At 38.9% G+C, this 26,959-nt stretch overlaps 1 protein-coding gene across 1 annotated transcript in view; it reads left to right on the top strand.

Moving 5' to 3' along the window:
* ATP10B (ATPase phospholipid transporting 10B (putative)) overlaps positions 1–26,959 on the top strand; it is a 56,811-nt gene that overhangs the window by 11,414 nt on the left and 18,438 nt on the right. The window contains exons 3-10 of the mRNA XM_009285718.1: positions 4,229–4,433; positions 8,103–8,188; positions 11,179–11,285; positions 14,908–15,039; positions 17,534–17,661; positions 18,763–19,015; positions 19,934–20,169; positions 26,586–26,765. Of these exons, the coding sequence (XP_009283993.1) occupies positions 4,229–4,433; positions 8,103–8,188; positions 11,179–11,285; positions 14,908–15,039; positions 17,534–17,661; positions 18,763–19,015; positions 19,934–20,169; positions 26,586–26,765 (1,327 nt within the window). The remainder of the gene's footprint in view (positions 1–4,228; positions 4,434–8,102; positions 8,189–11,178; positions 11,286–14,907; positions 15,040–17,533; positions 17,662–18,762; positions 19,016–19,933; positions 20,170–26,585; positions 26,766–26,959) is intronic.

A 26,959-nucleotide genomic window follows, 5' to 3' on the forward strand; every position in this document is an offset into this window, starting at 1 on the left:
TCCAGCATAGCACCTCTCCTCGTTGGCTCCTCTACCACTTGGAGAAGGAGGTTATCATCGACACATTCCAGGAACCTCCCGGATTGCATTCAAATGTTCAGTTCAACATTCAAATGTTAAGAGAGAGTTTGGGGCTATGGGGAAAGGCTATAGCTGCTTGCTAATGAGGGCTTGTTACAGGGCCAACCACTGCTAAACGACATCATTCATGGAAGCTGCTGGGCTGATGTCCACGTCATAAATACAACCTTCCCAGCTACTGTAATAGTAACGTGGCAGAAGCCAGTGATGAATTGGCACAGACAATACAATACCTTCTCGTGCTCAGATAATCTTTCTAGCTCAGGAATACTATCAGCCAAGTTGTACTGTACTCTGACCTGTGGACAGGTTTCAGAATCAGCTCCTTTCCAGTCTAGTGCCTTCCTCGAGTCCTAAATCTGCTCCTTTGTTTTCAGTTTTTCAAAGTTTTATGACAGTATCTCCTAACCAAGAGGTCATGGCCATAAAGTGGTCTTTGAAAACATTTTTTGAAGTTTTTCTGTACAAAAGCTAGTATAATCCCACAGCATAAAAATGTGTGGGATTTCTCTTTGCAAAAATAGACTGTAAAGGATAAGTAGCTGTGTGATTCTACCTGCTGTCTGTGTAGAACTGAGAATCTCAAAACATGAGCTTTTTTTATAAAGTAGGTGATGCTTGAGGGGGGCCATTTTCAAACATAACATTCTAGCGAATTTACATATGATAAAGTACAAACATTTGGTTTTGTCTATTCGTGACACTGACATTATTTTTTTCTAAGTGTTATAACCTAGCGGCAATTTAGGGGATGAAAGGTAGAGCAAACAATGTCTTTACTTCAAACTGCAGAGGATCCTGAGATGGAGCTTGCAGTAATTCAAGGAAATAAGACTCACTGAACTAATTGGTTGATAAGATACTTCTGGGTAATAAGGATTTCTGAAGATCTTTCTCTAAGACAATCTAGGACTTATAGACATGCTGTGGAGTGCAGATGAAAAATGGCTTTTATTTAATCTCCTCTAGGGAGCAGAACAATAATTTTTATTTGCTCCCATTCACCATCCATTTTGACTCAGTTTTTGTTTGAAATTTATCTTTATTGAATCCAAGAACGTGAAATGAAATTCTTGACACAAAGTCAATAATTTATTCATGTTCCCCCACAATCTCCAGCCACAGCAGGATTTTTTTATGATCCTTTCTTCCCAGAAATTACTTCATAAAGTTTATTTAGTTCAGGCTTTCTGGTCAGATATGATGAGTCCATTAACAAATTCTGGCAGACTTCACTTTGACTGTTCAAGGCTAACTACCTATTTTTGTCTACACTGTCCTCTGATGGGCATTATCATGCTGCCCATTATCCCAGGACAGCAAGGGAACACTTTTTAAGTGTGCTGTTGATAAATTGACTGGTAAAGGAGAGAAGGTACTGAGAAACTTTTCTCTTAGATCATGTCTTTGACACGTCACAGCCCTGATGCCAGGTGCTATAAGAATCAGATTTCCAGTTTTCCACCTATTGAAAATCACTACATCTTGTTTATCTTATTGGATAAATGCGTTTGCCCTTTTTATATGTTTCTCATCAGACCATCTTAGATTTATGAAGCTCCTCTGTTTATTTAGCAACTGGAACTTGTACTATGAACTTTAATCACTGAACAGAAAATGGGCGATGTTCACAGTTACAGGAATTGCTAAAAGGAAACTGCTTCATTTGAAAAATCTTGTTAGGAAACTGGGCCAGTGCTGCTGTGGGGTGCACCAGGTTCCTTGTGAAGTACTTTTCTTCCTTTCATCCATTGGTAATTCTCCACAAAGTTGTAGAAAACCTTTGTATGGTAGGAAATTGTTAATCTTAGAGCTCCAGCTGAATAGTTCTTTCAGGAAAAGAAAATGCGTTTCTTTACCAAATTCATGGTTGGGAGAGAGGGACAGTTTGTTCATCTGAACGCAGGTTTAGGATTCTAGCAGTTCCTGAACTCTGGTCCCTGTGCTAAGTAGGACTTTTCCTCTGGGCTGAAAGAGGTCATTTGGCTATTCTGACTCACCATCTCCTCTGTAATTAGCGAATGGGCAGAACCTGAAGCTTTATGTGTAATATATGTTTCATAGGGAATTATTAAAAAAATATTACAAATCTGTGATTTCTGTGGATCATTTTTGCTAACCTGGTTTCTTTAGGCTGTTGTGGAAGACAGCCAGCTGGGCAAGGCCCTTCTATAGCAGAAAAATCAGAAGTGTGTTCTATAAACTTCAGAATTGCATAAGAGTTGACGTACAGAGAGGTAGGATTGCCCTGCAGAAGTCATAGCAAACATTATATACAAACTATACATGGCATCCAAATGTCTAGGATAGCAAGACAAGCCATCTGCTTGCTCTAAACTGCTTCTGTACTCTCATTTTTATTTTTTAAACAAACAAATTTAGAAGTTCTGCCCGGAAAGTGTTTGACATGGGAAGGACTCAGAGTTACTTAGTTGATTTGCTGTATTAACATTAGTATCTACGTTGTAGAGCAATAAATACTCAACATGCACCTGCTTAAATACTTTTCAAATAGAAATTGATCTGGAATTTTTTTTTAAATGCTCAGCAACATCATATTAACTTACAACAAACCTCTGTTCTTCAGTGGTGGGGTCTTTTACGTCTGTTGTTGAGCAAAAGAAAAAAGGACATGCAGGTAAGCAGAGTCAGACAAAAGAAGAAAGAAGAATGAAAAATTCAGGAATGAAAAATTAATGTAAGAAGGAAAAATTATTGCTACAATACCATTATTTAGTAAGCGCCTCACATCTAGCATTAAAGGGATTTAAATAGATAGGTTGTGAGGGGTCTGGGGGGTTCTTTTTTTTAATAAAAAGTGGATACCACTGGGAAATGCACAGAATTTAACTGGATGCATAACCTTCGCAGGAAGCTGTTATTTCATGTTGGTTTAGAGATAAGGATATCAGCCAAGTGCAAGGGTTTGCCTGACAGCATCGTGGCTGGCTCTCCTTTACAGAAGGCCAGGAAAGTAGGTTAGCAGGAAGTAGCCTTTGGCCTGACTCTGAAGCAATGCTTGGATGTGTGCTTTGAACTGTAGCAAAACACTTTATCTGCTATATCACTGCTCCCCTTCTCATGATACAAACACTTAATTGAAAGACAGTATTCTTCAGGCAATAGATGAGGATGATTAAAAACTTAAGCAAATATGAGAGTCTGAGTCATTACAAAAAGCCTTTTACTGTCTGCCTGGTGAAGTATCATGAGCATTTTCCCTCTTACAGAGCAAGACATAAGATGATTCAATTATTCATATTGAAAAAATAATTTCCTCTCAAAGAGTTAGAGGAACTGGGCCATTGTTGCCCGTGTAGTTTTCCCATTAACAAATTTTAAAGCTTATTGTGCAGTTTTCAGTTTGCTTAGATGATTAAGAGCAGTTGAAGGATCAATTACTGAAAAGGTAACATCAAAAAAAGTTTGTTATTTCCTAAACCATTGAGCACGTTTGTTGATGAAATAGTAATTTCTTTTCCTTGAACCCCAAGGCTTTTTTTTTGTTGTTGTTGTTTTAAATTTAGAAGCTCTTTGTTTCTTATCTTAACTTTTCCATTAAACTTGGGATTTAGATGCATTTTTTTGCTTAATATTAAGGGGTCATTTGTGTGCTGTTCTACCTCTTGAAGTTGTTTCTGTGGGCCAAGCTCAAGATTTGTAATTACCTTTTGAGAATTACAAACCGGAGAGACCTGAAACAAGTGTAGCTGAGATAGCAGTTTGTTCTTTCAGGATCTATATGTTGTTGTTGGAAAGTATCTGAGAAATAGTCACATAGTCAAAAACAATGAATATTTTTTGGTGAACTGTCTAATTTTTTTGAATAAGATACTTTAAAACAGCTCTGTTAGAACAACTTTCTGTCTTTTGCTGTGGAGATTATAGGGCTAATGCTAGAATGAAAGAACTTTTTTTTTAGTCTCTTTTTATTCCATGTAAACATTTTATTTGAACATGGTATATGGTGAAGTGTTACTATGGAAGTGTCTAAATCATTAATTTTTAGCTGTTGTGCTGTGTCTTTTAAAAAAAAATACAGCAATGTGCCACCACCACCCTGTTTTATTTTTTTGAAGCCCCACTAACCAGGAGGCCTGCCTTCCTAATGCCACGAGTCACCCATGACATGTTTTTAATGTAACAGGGAAGAACGTGCTTATGTTGAGAAATGCTGGAAAGATGTCCGAGTGGGGGATTTTGTGCAGCTGCAGTGTAACGAGACCATCCCAGCCGATATCCTACTGCTGTACTCCTCTGATCAGAATGGGATCTGTCACTTGGAAACAGCCAACCTCGACGGGGAGACCAACCTTAAACAACGACAAGTCGTGATGGGGTTCTCCAGCCAGGTAAGTCTGCTGAAAATGCAGCCCATGCAGTGCAGGGTTGGTCTGGGCCCATTTCTACGCCAGCTCCAGCCATGAAGTGCACCCGTTCTGACGGGCTGGTTGTGCTGATACAGCTATGAAAGCGTTTTGCTGTTGGAGCTAACACCCTGTACAGAAAGCAGCAGTTTATCCCAAAAGATTTTTGTTATTCTGGCACAAGGATGGCTGTATAAAAAGGAAGATTATCTCAGACAGTAGTTTTTTGCAGCAAACTGCATCAGCAGATGCTTAAGCAACAACACACGGTACCGCCGTTCAGGACTGCAGCAAGTCTTTCCTCTGTATAAGCCGTCCGTGCCCCACAGGTGGTCACGGCACACAGCACGTTCCAAAGCAAAGCCACTACTACCGAGTGAATTATTTCTGCATGGAAATTGGAAGACAGCTCATGGTCCCCCTTCCAAACTGGCCACAGGCTTCCTTATGGATTTTGCTTCCCTATTGCAGCTGACGTATCATTGCTTGTTTGCTGGGCAGGTACACTTACGGCAGTTCAACTAGGAATTGTTCTAAGGCACGCTAAGTTGTAACGAAATAATGGAATCTTTTCTAGGAGTATAATAAGCAATTGAACAGGAACTCAAGGTAAATTAAAATGCAAAAAGTTAAGTAAAACTGATATGTTTGACAGCAGTTTGATTGTTAGCAGAGATTCAGTTTGAATGCTTAAAATCACCATTTTTTTTTCCATAGGCTGTATCATTTCTTTTTTACAAACACTTTACTGGTATATTCTCTTGACTCGTGTTTGATAAACCTGAAGCACACAGGAAAATATGACTTAGGGAGAGTTGTACTTGTTACATTTTAAAATATCTTTTCAGACATAGCAGGGCAGTTTTTCAAATAACACAGAACAAGTTTAAGGAGTTGTAGCATGTGAAAAGGAATATTTCGTTCCATTGGAATGACTCCAGCAGACAGGAAATCCATAAACCTGGCAGGTAATTCTAGGAACTACGTCCATTTATTTAGCCATTAGTAGCAGTGCCATTAGGAACAACTTTTGGGGTTATTGGTGGGTGCGACACAACTGCCAGTGAGCAACCACATTTATTAAATAAAAGTACACCATGTCCATGGCCAGTTGTGGTCAGGTTCCCTACTCCAGTGTTACTTGCTCTTTGTTCAAATGGAAATCACTTTGTAAGCACAATTAAGGGCTTTCTCGGGTTGTGGATGCCATAGTATAAAGCATACCTTTTCCAGTGCTTTCCAGTGATGATTAGGGAGAGGTTTTTTTCCTGAGAAACACTGAAAATTTTTAATATCTAGAGATTTAACAAAAAAACAATAAATTGGCTACTTAAATAGAAAAAATAAAAATACTGCATTTGTGTCACGTAGTCATAGTTTACAAATTAGGTTTTGTACTTTTGCTTTTAGAGGAAAACAGAGTGCTCTACTATCATACAAAATGCAAACTTTCGCCTTAGTCATTTATGATATAAGGAAGTCTTTCTTTAAATCAGAAAATCCCTGCATGTCGAATTATGCTTCAGACTGACTATTCGTGGTTATTTTCTTTAGACTTTGAGTTGTTGTTTAGAAAAACTGCATGCTCAGAAATGTTTATACTTACGAAGTCTTGTTACATTGGCAGAGTGGAATGCAGGTCTGACCGTGGTGATAGCCAGTGCTCAGGAAGGTCAGAGCTTAAACAGTCAACTATATTACCCTGTCATTTTAACATGTTAGTGTAAACAGTACGTTGGCTAAAAAAACCCAGTGCACTAAATATCATATGTACAGGTTTTAGTGTGCCAACTTCTTCCTTGTTCTTTGAGCTTTGTTTAGTCCTGTGATTTATGTGCTGCATAAAACTTACTCAGATTTAATTGTGTCTATAAAGCGTGACTCTTTAAGGAGGGAGGAAATATGTATGAACTGGGGTTAGTTCTTTGTTTTAGGATATGCTTAGGAATATTGAATTCACCTACCTGTAAAAGACTGAGAGGAAGGATTGGGGTTTTTTTTTCCTTTTATACCATTTTCTAACTTGAATTTTCAAATGTAAAATTCTTGTCATCAAAAGAAAAAAAATTTGGGAGAAGAATCCTCCTTCTCTACCTCTTTCTAGCTAGAAGCTAAGCTTCGTTAGTAATGAGCCCTCCAGGTGCCTTTTGCATCTTCCTGTTCTCCTGTTGTATAAATATTTCTAGCACAACCAAATATGTACTGATTTTCCTGTTGAGTTTACTGAGTTGAACAAGATTCAGCAGAGGCGAACTATATCTCTTAAAAGAGATTCTAAAAATATTCAGCCACATGGGTCGGAAGGTATAAAAAATGCCCTTATATTCATCAAGCTTTTATATTTCTTCCAACTTTTTTTTTTTAGATCAGATTCTCTACTTGCATGTACTTAGACATTATATATATTTTTTTAAAAAAATAATATAGATATTGCTTAGGAAAAAAAAGAACAGGAGAGAAGAAATAATGGAGGAATTAAAGCACAGTGAAAAAAAAAATGAGACTTGAGGACTGGCAGTGTAAGGAATCCCTCTTGCAGTCTGGCAAAGTTTTTGTGAATTCCAATGAAGGATTCTCAGGATTTACAGTTTCTGAAGGAGTCTAATCTCTGGAAGTCTCTCTTGCTGTAGAAAAAGGTAGGGAGGCCCAGCAGCAGACTTGATTTCCAGCTTTCCTAATGGGAGGAGTTTGGATTAAAGTGAGTTTCTGTTCTTTTAAAGATTTTATGGCACAGCAATAATGATTCTCTTTCACATTTCTCACATCCCATTTCTGTTACATTTTCTTAATCTAAAATCAAAGTTTTGTGTATTTTTTCAGTTAAGAAAAAGACACTACTTACGGCAGTCAAGTACCTCTCATGCTGTCTGCTTTCCGGACTGCTTCATGCAGTCCAAAACCCAAGCCTGTTTCCTTGAACACAGGAGAAATCAAGCAAAATTGTGTGTCTTAGTTCAGCTCCAAGCTCTTAGTGAGCACTTAGCCTGAAAAGCTCTGTCTTGTTTTTTCTCTCCCAGTGGTTTGGACTTACTCTACTGCCTTCCCTCCTTTGGTTTTGTTTGTTTGTTCATTTTGGGGTTGTTTGGTTTTTTTGGTGTTTTTTTGGTGGGTTTTTTTGTGGTTTTTTGGTGGGGTTTTTTGCTATTAGTCTTGCTTTTAGTCTTATTTGAATGTGATACATTTATTCAAATGTGTGGGCTCTTATTTTATGATTATACCATCCTGGCCAGTAATGTAACTCTTCTGTCATATTTCAAGATCCTGATAAATCCTGAAATTATTTTAATTCGAGCTTGCTTTTGGTTGAAGGCTGGTTTTGTTTCACAAATAATTTTAACTATTTGTTACATTCACTTTAAATGAAGACAGATGTTTTCACTAATTGGCATCTGTGATGTCTTGTCCAATACACAGCATTTTCTTCATTTAATTTAACCAGTTGTTAATCTAAGAGAGGTAAATCTCAGATCTTTACTCAGCCCCTCCGGAGCTTTGCTTCAGGCTGAATGATCTAAACTCCCTCTGCCTCTCCTGGTAGGGCAAGTGCTCCAGCCCCCAACTATCCTGGTGGCCTATATTTAGCTGCTCTTAGTGTTTAGCATTTCAAGTACTCATTGGATTTGACACTCATTCTCAGTGTGTTTCCTCTTGCAGAATACTTTGTTTGAACCCGAATTTTTCCAAAACACCATCATCTGTGAAATGCCTAACAATGATCTCAATAAATTCAAAGGGTACATGTAAGTATTGGTTATCCATAAATGCATTTTGTATCTGAACTTTAATATTTCTCTTGGAGGAACTGGATGGAAGGAACACATTTTGCAGAAATTGATGGATGTCACTATTATCTGTTCCTGGATTCAGAAGTCAATATAAGATGTAGACTGGAATCTGTGCTTTGCGGCAAGGCAGGACCAAGGCTTGACACTGAATTTGCAGTTGTGTCATACAAACTGTTCTCACAAGGCTGCAGCTCTTCAGAATTCAGACATAAGCTTGTTTACATTTGACCTGAGGGTTAGGCTGGGCTAGATTTTAAATCTCAATCCTTCCTAATGTTTAAAGATATTCAGCTGCATGTCTTTAGTTTCTTCATACTGAGGGCCACAGGGAAAAGGTATCCAGGATCTAACAAACAAATGTGATTTTCTTCTTACAGCTAGAAAAAGCAAGCAAGCAAGCAAGAAAAATCCTACTGAACCAATGTGTTAGACTACTATAAAAAAGTGGTGGGTTTTTTTGTGTAAACCTATGTACGTGAGGAAAAAGCCACATCCTCTGTTCCTTATGTTCTTTCTTCATTAAATAATTCTGGCACAGGCATAACAGGGAAATCTGTACTAGCAAATTCAGCAGATTTAAGCCCATTCCCTGGCTATAAGGCTAATTTGTATGGCATGGCTCATGTCCTAAATTTGTATATAATTTGTATGGCATGGCTCATGTCCTAAAATTCTCTTACCTTCCAGTACAGGGCAGCTGTTTCCCAAGGCCCTCTTCAGAGCGATCGTTGGTCCATGCTGATTCCCACACCACACCAGAGAATTATCCGAAATACCTGCTGCCCCAGACCAAATGCATGCCCCACATTACGCAGATAATTTAACTGTATGAATGTGCCAGCATCCCTATCCATGCCCTAGCTTTGTTAAGTTTACTAGTAGCTAAACTAGGAGTTAATGTCTCTGCAAGAATGCAGTGAGTGTTGCACCTGGGGTAACTGCAAATGGCCAGATCCTCTGACACAAGTAAACCAGAGGGTTCTCGCCCATTAGCACTGACCTTGCTTAATCTGGTCTTGAGAATTTATGCCCTGTAAGAATGATGCCTCTAATAGCAATGCCATTTCCCTTCTACTGTGATATCTTAAAAGGGAAAAAGAGGTCAAGTTTGTACAAGTGAGTGTTGCACCCGGGGTAACTGCAAATGGCCAGATCCTCTGACACAAGTAAACCAGAGGGTTCTCGCCCATTAGCACTGACCTTGCTTAATCTGGTCTTGAGAATTTATGCCCTGTAAGAATGATGCCTCTAATAGCAATGCCATTTCCCTTCTACTGTGATATCTTAAAAGGGAAAAAGAGGTCAAGTTTGTACTGATCGCTGGCTGTGGTTGCTGGCTTTGAGCACCACTGGGTATAATCTAAATTGAAGCAATCTTTCCAATTAGCCTGCTGTAATATGGCAAAAGAGCACTGAGATTATAGAAATGTAGGTGATGTGTCACAAGAAAACGCACTCAAATACATGCCCTTAGGACTGACAACTGACAACTAGCTTCAAAATCTTCAAATCTCTATCGAAATTCTGTAACAGAAATCTCTTTTGGAATTGCCTATTATCTCACCTGCTTGGTGGAATATGGAATTAGCTGCCTTTCTCTCCCTGCTTCAGGGGTAGATGAAAGAATTTGCCAGTGAAAATTATTTATTAACAGTTAGTGGAGTTTCTGTCTTTGGTCTTTGAGCTATTTTGTAAACACAAATTACTTGGAGTAGGTTACATTTTTCCCCAAGAACCCTTCATAAATTATTGAGGCTCTATTGCCTTGCTATAAAATGGTAACAGTACTCTCTTTGCTAAAAATTATAAGAAAGAACTTAGTGATATCCATCTGACGTGCCTGACCACAGCAAATTCTGCTCAAGGGCATGCAAGAAGGCTTCTATTAAATGAGTTCACCAAGGCTGAATCTAGATTCCCAGAAAAACAGGTTTCTGACATTATTTTTTTACAATTCTACCAGCTGTAGGTTGTTGGTACCTGAACCTTTTCACTTGTCTAGTTTGGTGTCATGTAATCATGTGCAGCTGCACAAAGACATAGGACTGTACTTAGCCCTGAGGTAGCACCTAACCTTGCCCTCCATTTAAGTGATGCTACAGTTTACCGGTAAATGCAATGCCAAATATCAAATAGAAAGTAGCAAAAGATACATACTCTAGAAAAAATTCTTTTCTTATGCTGATATTTGTATAACAAAACCAGATGGAGTGACTGAAGTGAAAAATCTCAGCTTTGGTAAAGATCTCAGGAGGAGCCTACTAGAGTATATAATAAAAGCTGTGAGCAAAAGTAGTTTTATGCTTTCATTTTCAGAGGCAGGTAACAAATTGCCTGCCTGATGGAGCACTGACCTTATCATTTCCATTAAGTTTTCATCAGTGTGTTCTGCTAGCAGAAGGATCTGGTATGTGACAGGACATCTTCAGCCAGGATGAAGTCTTCCATCCAGCGTGAGAGTGAGGAAGAGAGCCTCAGCCTAGAGACTGTTCAAGCAAGCTGAGGTTCGCAAAGATGAGAAGCCCTTTGGTGGCTGACAGAGAAACAGAGGCTCTTGCAGGGCGCAGATGTATTCATCTGAACGCCTAGCAGCAGGCAAACCCTGCTCAGCTTTCCCAAAGAATTTCATCTGAATGAAGTCGCATAATGTATCTTGGCTTCATTTATGAGATACTGAATCTGCCAGATAAGGTACCGAGTAAAAGCCTAACTTGCTTCATATTGACATCATGATACACACACCATGCAAACGGTCTTTAAAAGATATTTGGACTTCTTTGTAACTTCTTACGGGAGTCTTTATTGAAGCTGAGTGAAATACAAGCAGAATAGGGCCTTCGTGGTTCCTTGATTTCAACTTGAAACAGACATGCACACAAAAATTTTGTTTAATACTATATTGGAACAGAAAAAGACATTGCTTTATTTTATTTTCTTTCTTCTAGGGAGCAACCAAATCATGAACGGATTGGTTTTAACATTGAAAGCCTCTTGCTTCGTGGATGTACAATCAGAAATACTGAGGCTGCAATAGGAATTGTTATATATGCAGGTAAGATGTACTTTCTATCTAGGTAAACATAGAATTTCCCTGTAAATATCTTTAAGTAAATATATGTAGTCTAATATTGCACCACAATTTGACATTTTGTTTTAAGAACTGGTAGTGCATGGGAAAATTACATAATTTTTTGAAGTAAAAATTATCCATCTCCAAAGCCAGCAAGTCCTGCGCTGGGTCTCTGGCAAGTGACAGTATCCTTGTGTATGCCAAATATCTTGCTATCTTTGCAACATCTTGTAAAAATATCCAGACAAGTAAAAAATTGCTAAGGTGAGTTTAACTCTCAGCTCTGCAGCTCTGATTATAATACTAATTCCATCTGGCACAAAATCTACACGGCTGCCCTAAGGGGGGGTCTCACTGGCTTCTCAGGGTAGAAACTGATGCAGCTGAAGATCTACCCAGCAAAAAAAAAAAAATATCACAAAGCCAAGCTGTGCCAGTGCCAGCACACAGGAGGCAGTGAGAACAGCAGCTGGAGGTGACAGAAGAGGTAGCAGCAGCACAGGTTTGTGCTGACATAGACATAGCGTGTCCATGCAACCGTGAATTTCATGCGGTAGAGACATGAACCAAGCAAGACAGTGTCAGTGCCCAGATCAAATGCAGCGGTGCCGGGTTCAGCAGTGGGTCAACTCATCTTTTTTTCAGCATCTTTTACCTTTGGAGTGTTACCACTGCTTTTACTCAGTGAGCATGATTTATCATTGTCTTTGGCATCTCTGCCCTCTTCTGCTTCAGATAAAGTGTATCAGCTACCCTCTTTATTTGTAGATTAAATAAAAGTCAATTTAAACACAACAATTAATCCCATTATTGGTTATTTTTATCTTTCCAGTAGAGTCATGTCACCTGTTTTATGTCTAATCAGCAGCAAGGGGTTCAAGGCTGAGCCACCTAAGAGAAAATAGAAGTCACCATCTTTGCAAGAGTCATTTAGCTTAGAATAATCTCCAAAATCCAGATTATTTTACCTGACAAATGACCGTTTTATTTCACTGCTGCAGAAGTGGACTCTAAATGACTATAGCTCCCATATGTTTCCAAAGTAGCCTTCACTTTGTGGGTCTTTCATTGCCTGTCTCTCTGAACACCACGTGTAAGGATGGTGGCTACCAGACAGAGGAGGAGAGCCAGAGCTAAACACATCACTCATTTTTTTGGAAGTAACTACTGTATAAAAATCTCTGTAGGGATCATTCCGTATAAAATTGCAGGATCTTGTCTTCCCTTCTCCTGTTAGGATTCCTATTTTTCTTCTCCTTAGTCAAGATTTCCCAGTATGTTCCTTTGACCACCAGCGCAGATCCTAATGTGGATCTCTGTTAATGTTGTTTAAGCTGCTAGTAGCAAAGTTGGAGTTTTAAAGTCATTTTCAAGATATGGTGTCTTTGATCTGAGTAAGTCTTCAATTCAATTTCCAACTGACTTCCAACAATCTTATTGTTAATGTCAGTATAAAAGTTTATTCTTTTTCTTCTAAAATTAGACTCACTTGAGCCAGTACCAGCTTAATTTCTAGGGTTCTTTGACATTGATTATACTCTGGCTTTTAATCATGGTCTGTGACCTTTTCTGAACAAGCAAGATCAGTCATATAATAAGAATGTCACATTCTCCATTTTTATAACTCTATTACTCCTCAGACTTACTTTCTAATGGAAGCCTTTGTGAAGAGTACAGCCAACACTTAATGTGATTGTTTAGCCTGTGCAGTTCTCATCTGACCCAAATATGGTTATACTTTTCATGGCTACCCAAATGGTTCTACACAAAGCAACAGCACTAATACACAAAAACCTCATTACAGAGCGACAGCCAACGTAGTTTTCTCATTTTGATAGGGACAGCAGCAAGAATTATATGCTTTTCAAATACTAAAGTACCAGAATGAAGTTTTAGATAAGCCCATCAGCATCCACAAATAGAGAGACAAGGTACTAGTGGGGTGGTAGGTGAGGTGCTGTGTTGCACAGCATGTGAAACTGTGAGGAGTAGAGGAGCACAAAGTAGTTTATTCCTTTTATTTCTAAGGCGATATCTATATTACAGATGTATCCTTTTCCTGTTGGTCAGCTGAAGTGGAAGGGAATGATAGAGCTGATATTTGGAAAGAAATCTCTTCACATGTTCTTCCTGAAATAAATCTGTCAACATTTCCTTGAGGATTTTGTGGGAGGGATTAGAGGGTTTTGACTTGTTTTGTTTTCAACACAAAACATTCCATTACGCCTGACATAAAAGAAAAGTGAGGAACAAGATTCACACAGCTGCTGGAGGAACAGAAGTGCAGGCAGCAGTGCCCTCCTCTTCTGTGTAGCTCGGTGGTTAGAGCATTTGTTCATGGAAGGGAAGACTTGGGTTTTGTTCTCGGTTCTGCCTGTATGGGAATGAACATACATCTCCTGCTTCACAGGTTGTACCCTGAATACCTGACTGTGTGTAACAAGCGGGTATGTACGTAGACGTGAGTTGGAAAGGAAAGAGCATTGGTAGTATAAGCTGGTCCCACCGACATAGCTCCAGGTTGTGTAAATAATTACATATTCACTGCAACAGGAAGCCAAGAGTCCCAGCTCTTGGGTGAATGTCCTGAACATAAGGCTGGAGAGTAATTTTCTCTCTTGCTCTCTGCCTCAATTAATAACCTTTGATGGAAACCTGGAACGAATCCAGCAGGCGTGATTGAATTGCACCTAACTTCCAGATTTTGGTTCAAACCACTTCCCTAGAGAAAGCCAAAAGGTAGCTTGGAAAACAGTCCCTCTCATACACATCATGCACATACAAATGAAAACTAAATACAAGTCTGCAGGGTCTGTATTTTCAGGGAAAAGGACTGTAGAAGTAATTATAAAAGATACCATTTAATATAGCAACAGATGGTATCCAGATATCCCAATTGTGGAGCCACAGTTTAGATAATATTAATAGAATAGAAAAAGCAATTTCTGCTGCTTGGCTTCTTACAGCACTCCTCTTTTTCCATTGCAAATATACCAACCCAATTCTAATTCAGTAAGTTTTAAGGATTGGGAGGGGGTTTATTTCTTATCTGTTTTGTTAGCACTTTACAACCACATAGCAAAAAACTAAATAACATTAGTGTCTTTCACTGCTGGATCTGACATGTTGGATTTTATTTAAGTGAATACATGAAATATGTCTAGTGGCTTTTAAATAGCTGCTGAAAAATATTCAAATGTAAGTTTTAGGAATCTGTATAGCACCTAATCAAGCTGTTTGTAAAATCCAAAATATAATATTATTATTATTTTTCCTTTTATTGTCAAGGAGATTTGGCTTTTGAATATTTATATAAACCTTGTGATCCTACTGAATCTGCTGTCTTCGGGAAAGTAAAATGTATATGACAGCTGAAATCTGTAATGTAATAGAAGTCTTTTGTAAACCTTTAGATTTAGTCTCTGATATATTCTGCTATTCAGTCAAATGAGAAGATGGGCAATAAAATTACTGAATGAAACTAGAGTCAAATTAACATTAGCCATGAGCATCCTGCTCTCATTTTTTGAGAGAAATACTTCAAAAATAACCCAAACCTACAAAATATTACATAAACATGATGATATCCATTTGCGTTTTGAAGGTCATGAAACTAAGGCCATGCTAAATAACAGTGGTCCTCGTTACAAGCGCAGCAAGATAGAGCGACGGATGAATACGGATATTTTCTTATGCGTGGGACTCCTGTTCGTGATGTGTCTTGTTGGAGCTGTAGGTATGAAGTACCGACAAAAATCTTCTGTTGAAACAGAAGATTTTTGCTTTTTTTCTAAATGGTGGTTAAAATTGATCTTATAGACATGAGTGAGATCAAATCTAGAGCTGAGTGCTCTTGGGGTCTTTAGGCTCTGTGGCCTTTCCAATAGACAAGTTAAAATGGCAAATCTGAGCAATTCAGATGGAAGAAAACTCAGCCACAGCTATAAATATTTCAGATGAGACCCATCTCCACTGTGGTAAAATATGCGTAAAGCAAGCAAGTGAAAGCCGTCGGGTTAATGCATTGTAGGAATCAGTACTCGCCAATTGAGATGTGCTTCCTGAGTGGATGTTTGTTCCTTGTGTATAACAACAAAAGTAAAATTATGTAGTTTTACCTCCATTTCAGCAACATCTTCCTCTATTCAGGGGTGATGTCAGCCAGAGCTACCCAATTTATAACCCATGAGCTGCACATGACTAATTCATCCAGTTTGCAGTCTCCACAGCTACCTTCCTTCTCAAAAGCCCCTTTGCAGCAGGCTGTGAGGTGGATTAATTGTTTAGGCAGGAATAGCCTGCATTTTTCTGGGGGCCTTGCAGTGCCTCCCTTCACGTGAGTACACTTGAATGTGGTAACTGGGGTTAGCTAACTAGAGGTTACTAGATTGCTAATCTCAAAAACATCACCTTCACTCAGCTCTGATTGCTATCTGTCCCAGGCAGGTCAGGATTAATACGATCTCCTAACCACGAGGAAAGGGCCAAATTTTAAGCCTGCTGACTTTTGAATGGGTCACTGCTTTAAAGAGATAACAGAGGCTCCCGTGAGTGCTTTGTGTTCAAAGCCCCTTTTCTTTTCAGTCGATTCCATTTCGGTGATAACTTGCTTAGTGCTACTGCTCTGAATTAGTTCTGTAGCGACAAAGTCAAATCATGTGGCCCTGTCAAGTTTTCCTGAACCTGCCCTGGAGGCGTGTGATCTGACACACCAGCCAGTCATCAGTGTAATACCATTAGAATTAAGGGCCATCCAAAAAGATGAACAATTGAACTGACTTAATCGCTTTTTTAATTTTGCTGCTTCATGTTGCAGTGGGCTTTTTTGGCACAGAAATGGGATTTCAGTTTGACAGCTGAGCTCTGCGTGAGGGAGAGAGAGACTTTATTTTCATTGTTCCCTGGCTGCTGTCATGTAGATTTAGAGACTTGTCTTTGTCTGGTGTGTAGGGGCCCTTGAGTAATAAAGTCCTTTAATTTAAGGTTTAAACTGGTCTCAGATGAAAAAAATCAGCATTTGAAAAACAATTTATGTGCTCAGGTTAAAAATTAAATAAATAAAATGTTCATAAGCTAAGTGAAACATGTAAAACAGTAACAAGTCCATTAGCTTTCATCCATTCAAAATGTTCTGTAGCTCTACCATGAGTTGTTGCTTTGCAACCTTGTCTGAATGTAGGATTCTAGGAAGTAGTATCACTGGTGGATCAGTTATCAGTATTTTCCTTGTACACAGTGAAAAATTGGGGTGAGAAGTGGCTTGTAGAGCATAGTTGTCCTTGCTCAGATGTGATTGTGGTCTCTAACAGCCAGAAAGTATTGCTGAAATAATCTGAATTCCTTCAGCAGCATTTTAATAGACAGATGCTGCAAAACAACTGCTTGCTTAGTTGGTGCTAATAGAAGTTTTATCAGAGCTGGATATGAGAAGTGGGCTAATAGAGGTTTTTGGCAGGTAAAAGGCATCTGGAGCAATGATGCAATGAGGGAAACTGAGTTGTTTGTCCTAGCTCTGTGTGAAGTTTCTGATGCTGTAAATTTAGAAACATCCTTGAGCAAAGTTTATTTCAGTAAGGGCAGTATGAAAGGTGATAAAGTAATCGTGATGGGATGTTGGTAAGTCCTGAACCGGAGGTTTTGTTGTAGTAGTGCAATGATACCTACTGATATTTAAGACTCAGGAAGAAGCAGTTTTGGGGTATGACTTAATTGAAGGGAACATAAAAATGAGCTTCCTGGACTGAATTATAGGGGGTTTGTCAACTCTAAGACAGATGGAAATCAAGAATGGTCAAGAAGGATAAGAAAGATTTCAGTTTGTCTATATAAATGTTATAAGGTTTGTTTCTGTTAGAAAGAGGAACAGGAGTCTTCAGCACTGAGGATTTTTGAAGATAGGTGGTAGAGATGGAGTCCCCCAGCAGCAAGATGTAGAGTGAGGAGAGCTGTGAGCAGAGCTAAGAGCCCTGGGCGACACCCACTGAAGGAGAGGTGAATAAAAATATCCATGACCACTCATTTCTTACGAGCATATCAATTATATGCATGTGCTACAGAGCTCTGCATATACTTTGCATTCTCCGATAGATCTACAGTATTGCTTGGGGACTGTTGCTTTGGAAATGTTCTGTCTTTTTAGTTATCATAGCAGTCCATATCTGCAAATTTCAGAAACTTTGTCAGTCACCTTCCTGCTCAGTGTATTTCAGTATTGTATATCACTCCTACAGGGCATGGCATTTGGACTGGAAACTTCTCAGAGCATCCGCCTTATGACGTCCCAGATGAGAACGGCAATTTTCTGTCTCCAGTTCTTGCCGGTTTCTACATGTTCTTGACAATGATAATCCTGTTGCAGGTAAAAGACAAAAACCTCCCTGTTACCTCCAAGGAAGAAGCTATTCAAAGCTGCGTATAATCACTAATGAACAATTAATATCAACTAATAGCTGTGCAGTACCTTCTTAATCCTATTTGAAAATTTTGCTAGGAGTGTTTCAAATCATCCAAGTGTGAAATAATGTATCTTCTTTTTTGGTTTTTATTTTCTAATTGCAGATTTTTCTTTCTTGCTGTTGAAACCCCACAAGGATATAGATAGGAAGGACATGTCTTTAAATAACTTCAGAATCTCTAGTGTATGCAATAAAGAGGTTGTTTGCATCCAAATGTCAGCTTTTTTTTTTTTTTTCCCCTGCCTATGTCCAGGATTCCAAAATAAGAATGCCACTTAAAGTCTCAGGAAAACAGTGAAACAAAAATTGTCTTTTTTGCCAGTGGGGAATAATAACTAGGTATGGTTCAGCTGGTTTAGGAAAGAAGCTGAATTAGAAGTAGGATGGTCGTGTATCTGAGTCTGATTAAGACTAATTGGGAGAGAACATTTTATGGGCTGGAGGAAAAAATCACATTTACTTTTCAGATTTCTTGATGTAACTGCTGAGATTTAAGTGCACAGAATTTCTTTAATATGAATGAAATGTGAAGATAACTTTCAGAGCTGCTCAGAGATTCCTTAGGGGGATTATTCTTCATTACTGAAACAGAATATTTGTGCACCTTAAGAATTCATTATTATTTCAGGGCAGGGAAGCTAATGGGTGGGAAGTGTTGTGTGCAAAGTAATTGCTTGTGAAACTTTTTTACATTAAGAGTTAGTCTGTGCTAGTGCATCCTTTCAGAGTTTCAGGAGGGTAAGAGCAAGCATGCTCCTCAGTCCAGAAAATGTGCTTTGTAAGAGCATCCTCTGAAAGACCCAGGAATCTTGTCTTAAATTTGCCACTTATTGTCCCTGTTTATCCAGTGCTGTTGTGTCCAGGACTTTTTTTTCCCCTGAACTATTATTGTTCAATCCTACACTATGTCTCTAGGAAGAACTGTTTCTCTGTGCCAGGACATTGCTGACAGAAAGCAATAAGACTTGTCTCACCCCTTACTGAGAACTTCATCTCTTTTTCAGGTTTTAATCCCCATTTCTCTTTATGTGTCCATTGAGTTAGTCAAGTTGGGCCAAGTCTTCTTAATTCACAATGACATTGACCTGTATGATGAAGAAGCAGATTTGCCCATACAGTGCCGCGCCCTAAATATTACTGAAGATCTTGGACAAATCCAGTATATCTTCTCAGACAAAACAGGGACCCTAACAGAAAACAAAATGGTATTCCGACGCTGTACTGTTGATGGAATTGAGTTTTCACATCAGGAAAATGGTGAGAGACACTTTTTTATACTTGCTTTTCTCTCTGAGAAACTAAATCGTTATTAATTTAAATATTAATATTTAAACCTACTGAGCCCTCTGACTGAGTGTAAAGCTTTGTGGATTTGTCTCCATTTTGTGAGGGACTCCTGTTACGGAGATTCACGGAAGTGAAGGTGTTTTAAATGATTCGGAAGTCAGATGGGGAAGGTTTTCTGGTTCCCTCTGCAGGCATCTCAGGCTTTGCCCTGCATGCAATACCCACTCAAGAGTGCAAAGAGAACGTTTTCCCTTTCATTTCTAAATGAATGCCAGCCAACTTTTTATAAGCTCACAAACAGAGATTAGTTAGTAATTAAACTCAGTGGGTCCAAAAGTAATTACCATAGTCTTCTGTGTGATATGAAAGGTGCAGCTACACATTTTCTTGAGTCAACCCTAGCTGCAGTCCGTATCTGAAGTCTCATGGCATTCAGTGCTCTGAATCTGGGGGTTTGACTCAGGCCCATTCTTGGTCACTACTTTCTCTCTCTACATAGTGCAAAGGATTGTAGTAAGCTGGCAAGCAGCTGCCAAAAAGGTGTTTGTGCTCTGTAACTGAAAACATTAGCAAATGTGTGAATTACCATATTTCACTCTCCTGTTCCAGTCAACTATGAAGTGCAGCTAAAGAGACCAAGCATTAGCAGAAGTCCATAAAAGTGACTGATCGCTTTGAAAACGCATTTTTGTTTTCTTGCAATAATAAACATTGGAGAGTGGGAGTTGCCAGAAACTGAAGCGGATAGTGAAGTTTTTCTGGTGCTGGCTTTTAAGATGTTTTGGCTTTAGTTTAGTTTGTTTCAGTTTTTTTAACCAACCAAGGAATTCCTCCTGAGCAATGCAAAAAACAGAATAAGAGGTAAGGTTTCATTTTCTCTTTTTACAGCTAGGCGCCTGGAAACCCACAAGGAGTTGGATTTAGACGATGAGGACTTTGCAAAACTGCAACACTTCACTCTTCCTCCCATGAATATTGAGAGACCAGCCACTTATAAGCAGAGGACCATGAGACCTTTGAGGAGGTGCCAGAGCGCTCGAGCTCATTTTCAGGGGCATACAAGGAACAGGTCACTCGGTCGTTGTGACAGCAACCAGTCTCAAGTGGCATTCAGCAGTACCATTGTGAGTAGAGCAGACTGAGCTAACGCATTTTGAAGAGTTCTCCTTTCTGTTGCATTTTGTGATGGGAAGCCAACAGGTGGACAGGAGAAATCCAAGCGCTGGCGGAGCTAAGAGAGGGAAGGGGGAGACAAAGCAGGGTCCGTGCTTAGAGTGTGCAGGCTGCAGTCAGGGGGGAGCTAGGTGTGGGTTTAGGAATCTGGGTCCTTGTATCAAAGAGTGCAGCAGAAGAGTGGGGGCACACAGGTGAGGTTTTGTGATGGTTGCTTGATAGGAGGAGGAGACATGAATTTGGGGTCCAAGGATTGATGCTGTGGTTCATAACAGCAAGAGGTACTTTGCACAAAGGGGAATGAGCTTTTTGTACTGTTCTGGTACACTAAAATGCCAGGGAAAGTGAGGTGGGGATTCTGGGCTGGGATTGTGCAAGAGGAGCTAGGAACGTGAGTCTGGGGCCTGGCTTTGCAGAAACAGGAGGTACAGGTCCTCCTAGGAGATGACAGTCGGGAAGAGGGTATGGGTTTGAAGTCTGAGTTTGAACATAGCTCAGAAAGCCACAAACTACTTCTGCTACTAGCACTGCAACATACCATCTCTGTTAAAGTTCAGCCACCCCTGTGCTGTGCATGCAAAATGGCCAAGCGGCACTCTCCAGAGCAGTTCTGGGAGTTTGTTAGGGTGTCAAAAGATAAATGTTGCATTTTTCAAGGCAAAAAAAAAAGCAGCACTTCTCACAAAGATAATATAAATTAAGCCAAAAGGGCTTCTCAGAATAAGGTCTTAAACCCTGCAAGATGTTGAATCCTGCAAGATGCTGAAGAGCCTTGTCCCCCTTCAGTAGCTAGGTGGCCTCTGCCTCGCCTCAAGTACTGACTTGGAAGTACATCTTCCTTGCAATTGTAGGAAAATCTTAGACTCAGCTGAATTTTAGATCTGAAACTTCCCAAAATCTAACACAACCTAATTAAAGTCAGACTATTGTTTTCTTCTTGAAAGTTTTTTAATAGATATTTCAGAAAAGGCTTTTATGGACTCTAGGAGAAGGTTGAACACTTTCAAAATTAGAATTCCAATTAAAATTAAATGCCTGGAAAACCCTTCCAAATCTTGTTTTTTTTTTAAATTCTAATAAATACAGAATTCTCAGAACTTTATTTTCTGCAACTGTTCTTCTTGGCAAAGTAGTTTAAGTGCATTGTAAGATCCTACTTGCCTCATTCAGTTCCTTTGTCATGTAGTATATATCAGTCAGTACTCCTCCCGCTCTTGGAATATGGGGGGTTTGTCAGTTTTTATCCTAGCATTTTCCAGCCCAGTCCTCATGGGATGTTGAGAACCTCTCTGTGGGTTCTTGAGAACCCATGGGTCATGACTTTTGAGAACCTCTTATGGGTCATGACTTTTGAATTGTGATAAAGGAATTTCTTGCCAGTATATTTCCCCAATTACATTTTTTACTGCCAGGCCTCTTCGCTTTCTTCTATAAATAAACTGCCGTGTTATTTTCTTTTCCACTGTAAAAGCAGTATCTGAGGAACTAGTATCAAACATTAAGCTGCTGTCATGGAAATAACCAGCCTTAGCTGCTAATAGGTGTCACTCTGTCTGGATAAATCGTTTAACCAATATGACAAATATGAAGATGTAGTAAAAATGGAGACACTTAGGTATTGCCCAGAGGCTGTCCTGTATGTTGATATCCTTCAAATGATGCACAGTGGTATCTTTCTTTATGAGCCAAGCCAACTCCCTATTAATAAAATGGGGATAGTAAAATTTTCTGTGTCTCTCTGGCTCCTGCCCTTTGGAGCTTATATCACCTTGTCTGATGCATTTGTACTGCGCTACAAATCTGGAGCATCTTGAGTACTCCAGTTATACAGATAGTATTGTGGGCCTGAGTGTATCTCAGTAGTCAAAGTTTCTTAAGAAAAATCCATCTTTGAGCAATGTGTGATTGAAGACATGAAGATTGCTATTTGACTTGATTAATTGAAGGCTTGCAGAGCCCTTCTGGATAAATGGCTCTTTAAATAAAAGTATTGAAGTATTCAGTGGCAGTCAATGATTGTCAAACACAGTCCTCACTACGAAACTGTGAGACTTGGCTTCTTCAGACCAACAAAATGCAAGAGAAAAAAAAAACCCACTTTATATAATAAACAACATAAAGTCCAAAGCCCAGTTGTTGGCATTGTAGAATTTGTTGTTGTTGGCTTTTTTCTTAATAAATATCAAGTTTCCAAGGGCTAATGTGCCAGCCGCATGAAACTATTCATGAAAACTGGTAGCCTCAGGTAATAGTAAAATTGAAGAACTTTGCACCACTGATAAGACACAGTGGGCTTTGGGTAAGGGTTAGCACAGCATCTGCTACGAGCACCTGCATGTCAGAACTCTTGCCAAGAAAAGCATTTTAAAGCAAGAGGGCCGTTAACGTAACAGTATCCTACAAAATGTAAAGAGTTCAATTGGAAAGTAACTGTGCCAAACAAAAGATAATAATTTACAAATGTCAAATTTATATGTGAACAGTTTTTAAAGGAAAGTTATCTATGCAGTGATCACAAAATTTACTTACTCTCAATCAGCCTTACATGAATCGGTGATAAGCAGGTTGCATATGGTATTTTAAGTGCATTTGTAGAGTGGTAATTGATTGTGCCTGCAAATCAGCATGTTTGAACTTTGTCTCAGTATTCTGAGCAGTTCTGCATTTCGGAAGCTCTGCAGCCACAGAATGTATTTCAGCCCGACTGTTTGTGAGAGTGTTCTCTGCTTGACAAGTTTTGATGTTTTGCTGAAATCCGAGAAGCTCTTATCAATTAACATGTTCATCTCAGTGCGTCTCTGAGATAGAGATGAGGATGATGGGTTTTTCATGGTATTTGATAAAGTTAATTAAACTGGAGCCTGCAGATCCTAGAAGAATAACTAAATAGCATTGCTTGTCTTTTCCGGAGTAAAAGTAACATAGGTGTGATGCAAAGCATAACTCCTAGGGCTTACCCTCTGGTTTTGCCCCTTCCAATATTTTTGTCCATAGTCTTCATGATCCATGGCAGTTTGTGGAACCTCCTCACATACAATTTATGCAGTTCATCAGAAATGATGAATCCTATGTCCAGTTACAGCTTCCAAAAATTCAGTGGCAAAGTCTATTCAGTGGGAAGGAGCTCGACCACGTCTTGGACAATGGAAAAGCAAATTCCTAGCTTACTGTCAGCAATCATATCTCTTGCTACTCTTACTAAACATAAATACAAAGAGATAGAGACCTACCTGTTAACAGTTACACTTGGAAAATTAGAGACTGAGCTGAACAGATCTGTTTGAACACAAATTTAAGCAATTCCAAAAACTTATAGATGAGATTTGCTGCCAAGTCTATAGTGTTTATATTGATACCATAAAAATGTGCAATGCCTGTGTATGTCTTAGGTTTTATGTGGAATGGAAAAGAAAGAACAATGTAGTCTTTACTTCAGAATCTCCCAGGATAAATATAGTGACTGATTTATTCATTTCATAAACATTTATGAAAAATCTGGAGGGAGACAGACATCACAGAATCACAGAATGGTTGAGGTGGGAAGAGACTTCCGGAGGTCATCTGGTCCACCCCCCTGCGCACCTACAGTCAGTCAGCCAGGGCCATGTCCAGACGGCTTTTTAATGTCTCCCAGGATGGTGGCTCCACAACTTCTCTGGGCAACCTGTGCCAGTGCTCTGTCACCTTCACAGTAAAAAAGGGTTTCCTGATGTGCACGGACATGTCCATATCTAAAGTATCTAATGCAATTGGAAAAAGAACAGACTTACCTGTTCTTTCACACCTCCTGTGAAAACAAAAACTGGTTTTCATCCTGCCTGTCTAGCCCTCTGGAGAGACAGCCTTCAGCCCAACTAGAGGACACCATCTCATTTTAGAACCTAGAAGGTGGCATTGGCCAACTTACTGGTTTCTTTGGGTACCTCAAAAGGAGACAATGCCAGTATACTTTATTAATTTCATTCCTTGTGGCTGCTGCAACTTCTCAGAGGGAAAAATAAAATAATGTATTATAAAACAACAGAGCTATGGTTGACAGAAGGACTTAAGGGAACTTTAAAAGAGTAGGAAAAATATAAAGTGTTAAGCAAATTTGGAACAAGATAGAGCGTTAACATTTCCTCTGTCTACCTTTAGGTGTTTTTAGGAATTAAGATTGTGACAGCACATTTCCTTCTAGATTTCATAATTCCAATAAATAGTGCCTTGCTATTAGACGCATTTCATGAAGATTTCAGTTGTCCTATTGTCATCAGGTTTTAGTGCCATCAAGTAGAAGAAATGCTATCAAATTAATGAGGAAATCTTAAAAACTGAATGGCACTAGCCATTTTATAACATCAGCATTTTCACTAACAAAATTGCTAACATTGAAAAGGTGGTACCTTTAACTGATGATCATCATTAGTGCTGTTTTATTTCATCTCCTTTTTCTGGTTTTTTGGTTTTATATATGTTCAGGCTGGTCAATTAACAGACTTGTTTGTTTGAATTTTTATCTCCTGAAGTTCCATAAGGCTGGAACTTCAGGTCAGCCCTGTTTTCACTGAATATGAAAAAGAAAATGAGAAAAACTTTTCTGATAAATATTGATTTTTGTATTTTTTTTTTTTAAAACCTGTCTCTGAGGCCATAATTGACCTGACAACTTTCTATTCTTCCAGAGGAAAATTTCGAGTTCAGAAAGTTTCTGCTGAAGTGGAATACCTACTAGTGCATTGTCATTTTTGGTGTGAACTAGAGGCAGATATTGAGGATATAGATGCAAAAGAAATTGGGTAGGATGATGATGGATAGGAGAGGCTGAGATCCATGTGTAATAATTTGTGGTTCGTGAGGTTCATTCTAATTGCAATGCATGAGGAAATGATAAGAATAGCTGGGGAAACAGTCAATGAGTTTCTAATCATTCATGTTTTGAACTTAATATAATACCCAACATAATCGTTTTGAGAGTTGTGTCTGCACATGTTCTTTATTGGAATTGCCCAGTTAAGCTATTTGGGATTGCTATACGTAGCAAGCACAGTATAGGCCGCAGGCACACGGTTACCCACAGTAACTGTCTGCTGCAGTACAATATTGTGAAAGGGTTTCTAAAGAAAGACAGCTTTAACTTTTCAGCCTCTGATCCCTTTTAAGAGACCTGAGAAGATAACTAAAAAATCAGGCTTGTCCTCAGTATGTGTCAGTTTGCCAGAGAAAGGACTGCATCTATACTTAAAACATTTCCCCGTATGTGAAACAAAAAAGCATGAAAACACCAAGCCAGAGGAACCAGAGCCTCCCGCAGCAGAGAAGGTGCAAAACTTTGTTCCATCTTTGGATTTCAATTGAGCTCTGTGCTGCAAAATGAGCAGTAGATTTATTTGCAATTATTAGGATGATTTAAGAACGCTATTCACTTCAGCAAGCAGGAGTTACAATGCAACATATTCAGCTCAGCACAACACAGACATGAAGGTGGTTGGTTGACTTCTGCTGCATATTTAGGGAATTTAGGAAAACTGTGCCAGATTGAAGGAGGAGAGGGTAATAGCTGAGATGAACTAGAAAGCAGCTAAATCACTTTGGCAGTTCCTTAAAGAAGGCATCCAAAAGTGTTGGCTCACAAGAAGGTGTCTTTTAAATTTGGAAGCTCTTGTTAAAAATGGCCCTGAATTAAATCCAAACTAGTCTCTGCTAACATGAAATTTCCTTTAAAAATAACACTGCCATAGCCCTACATCAGATTAAATTGTAGGTAAGTGACATTATTAAGTAGTTTGGCTTGGAAATTTAGGTTTGATTAGAAAGAGTGTGGTGGTAAAATTACAGTAACATTTCCGGAACAAATGAAGTATGTATGTATGTATTTATTTGTTTATTTATTGTCAAAACTGAGGAAGAACAGTTTGACACAGCTTCTCCTTCTGGGTGCAAAGCAAAATGACTCTGGAAGCAAAAAGCGATACTGCTGTAACCAAGCCATGAGCACAATATATTCTCTGTTGAAATAACAATCAGCTCCCATACTGAAATAGGAGATCCCAAATCCACTTCCATCTGGAACGCCCTTTAATTCAGTAGTCAGCAGTTTCAAAGTTTGGGGATACAGTATAGGTTATTCTTGATTTCTAGTAGATCTCAAAAGAAATAAAATTTTGCAATCATCTTCTATTTCAAGACATTTCCTTCTAATTATCTAGTTATGCTGCTTTTAGAAATGTATCTTTCTTCCCCTAGATGTTAAGTACAAAAGGCATTTACCTTACATAATTCTAGGTGTAAATTCAATAAGAGGCAAGAGGAAACTATCAAGTTGATAGTTCTTCCTTGAAGACAAGGGTAAATGGGAATAATCCTCATTAAGTAATTTCTCTTCCAGGAGAAGGATGTGACTCCCGATAGCAGGCTGCTAAGGCACGTGAGAGAAGCTGCACTCCAGACTGAAAATCTTTCTCCTTTTATACATATGAAGACTTCCACATCCCTTACTGACTTTTTTCTTGCCCTTGCCATCTGTAATACAGTCCTGGTCTCCACAGCTACCGAGCCAAGACAAAGGGTAATCTAACTTTAAGTATATAAGGAAAATTGATTATGCTTCCCTTTAACAACATAGAGCAGTGTTCAGTGAAACCTGAAATGGTGAAAAATAGTTTTCTTGGGAGCTCTACTCTAGTTCTTTTACCTTTTGTGTAATATCTACTGTTTCACTGCCTGTGTATATCCCTTCCTAACATGGTATTTTATGTTTGA

This window comes from Aptenodytes forsteri, unplaced genomic scaffold (assembly GCF_000699145.1).
Source record: "Aptenodytes forsteri isolate BGI_AS27 unplaced genomic scaffold, ASM69914v1 Scaffold54, whole genome shotgun sequence".
Lineage (NCBI taxonomy): Eukaryota > Metazoa > Chordata > Aves > Sphenisciformes > Spheniscidae > Aptenodytes > Aptenodytes forsteri.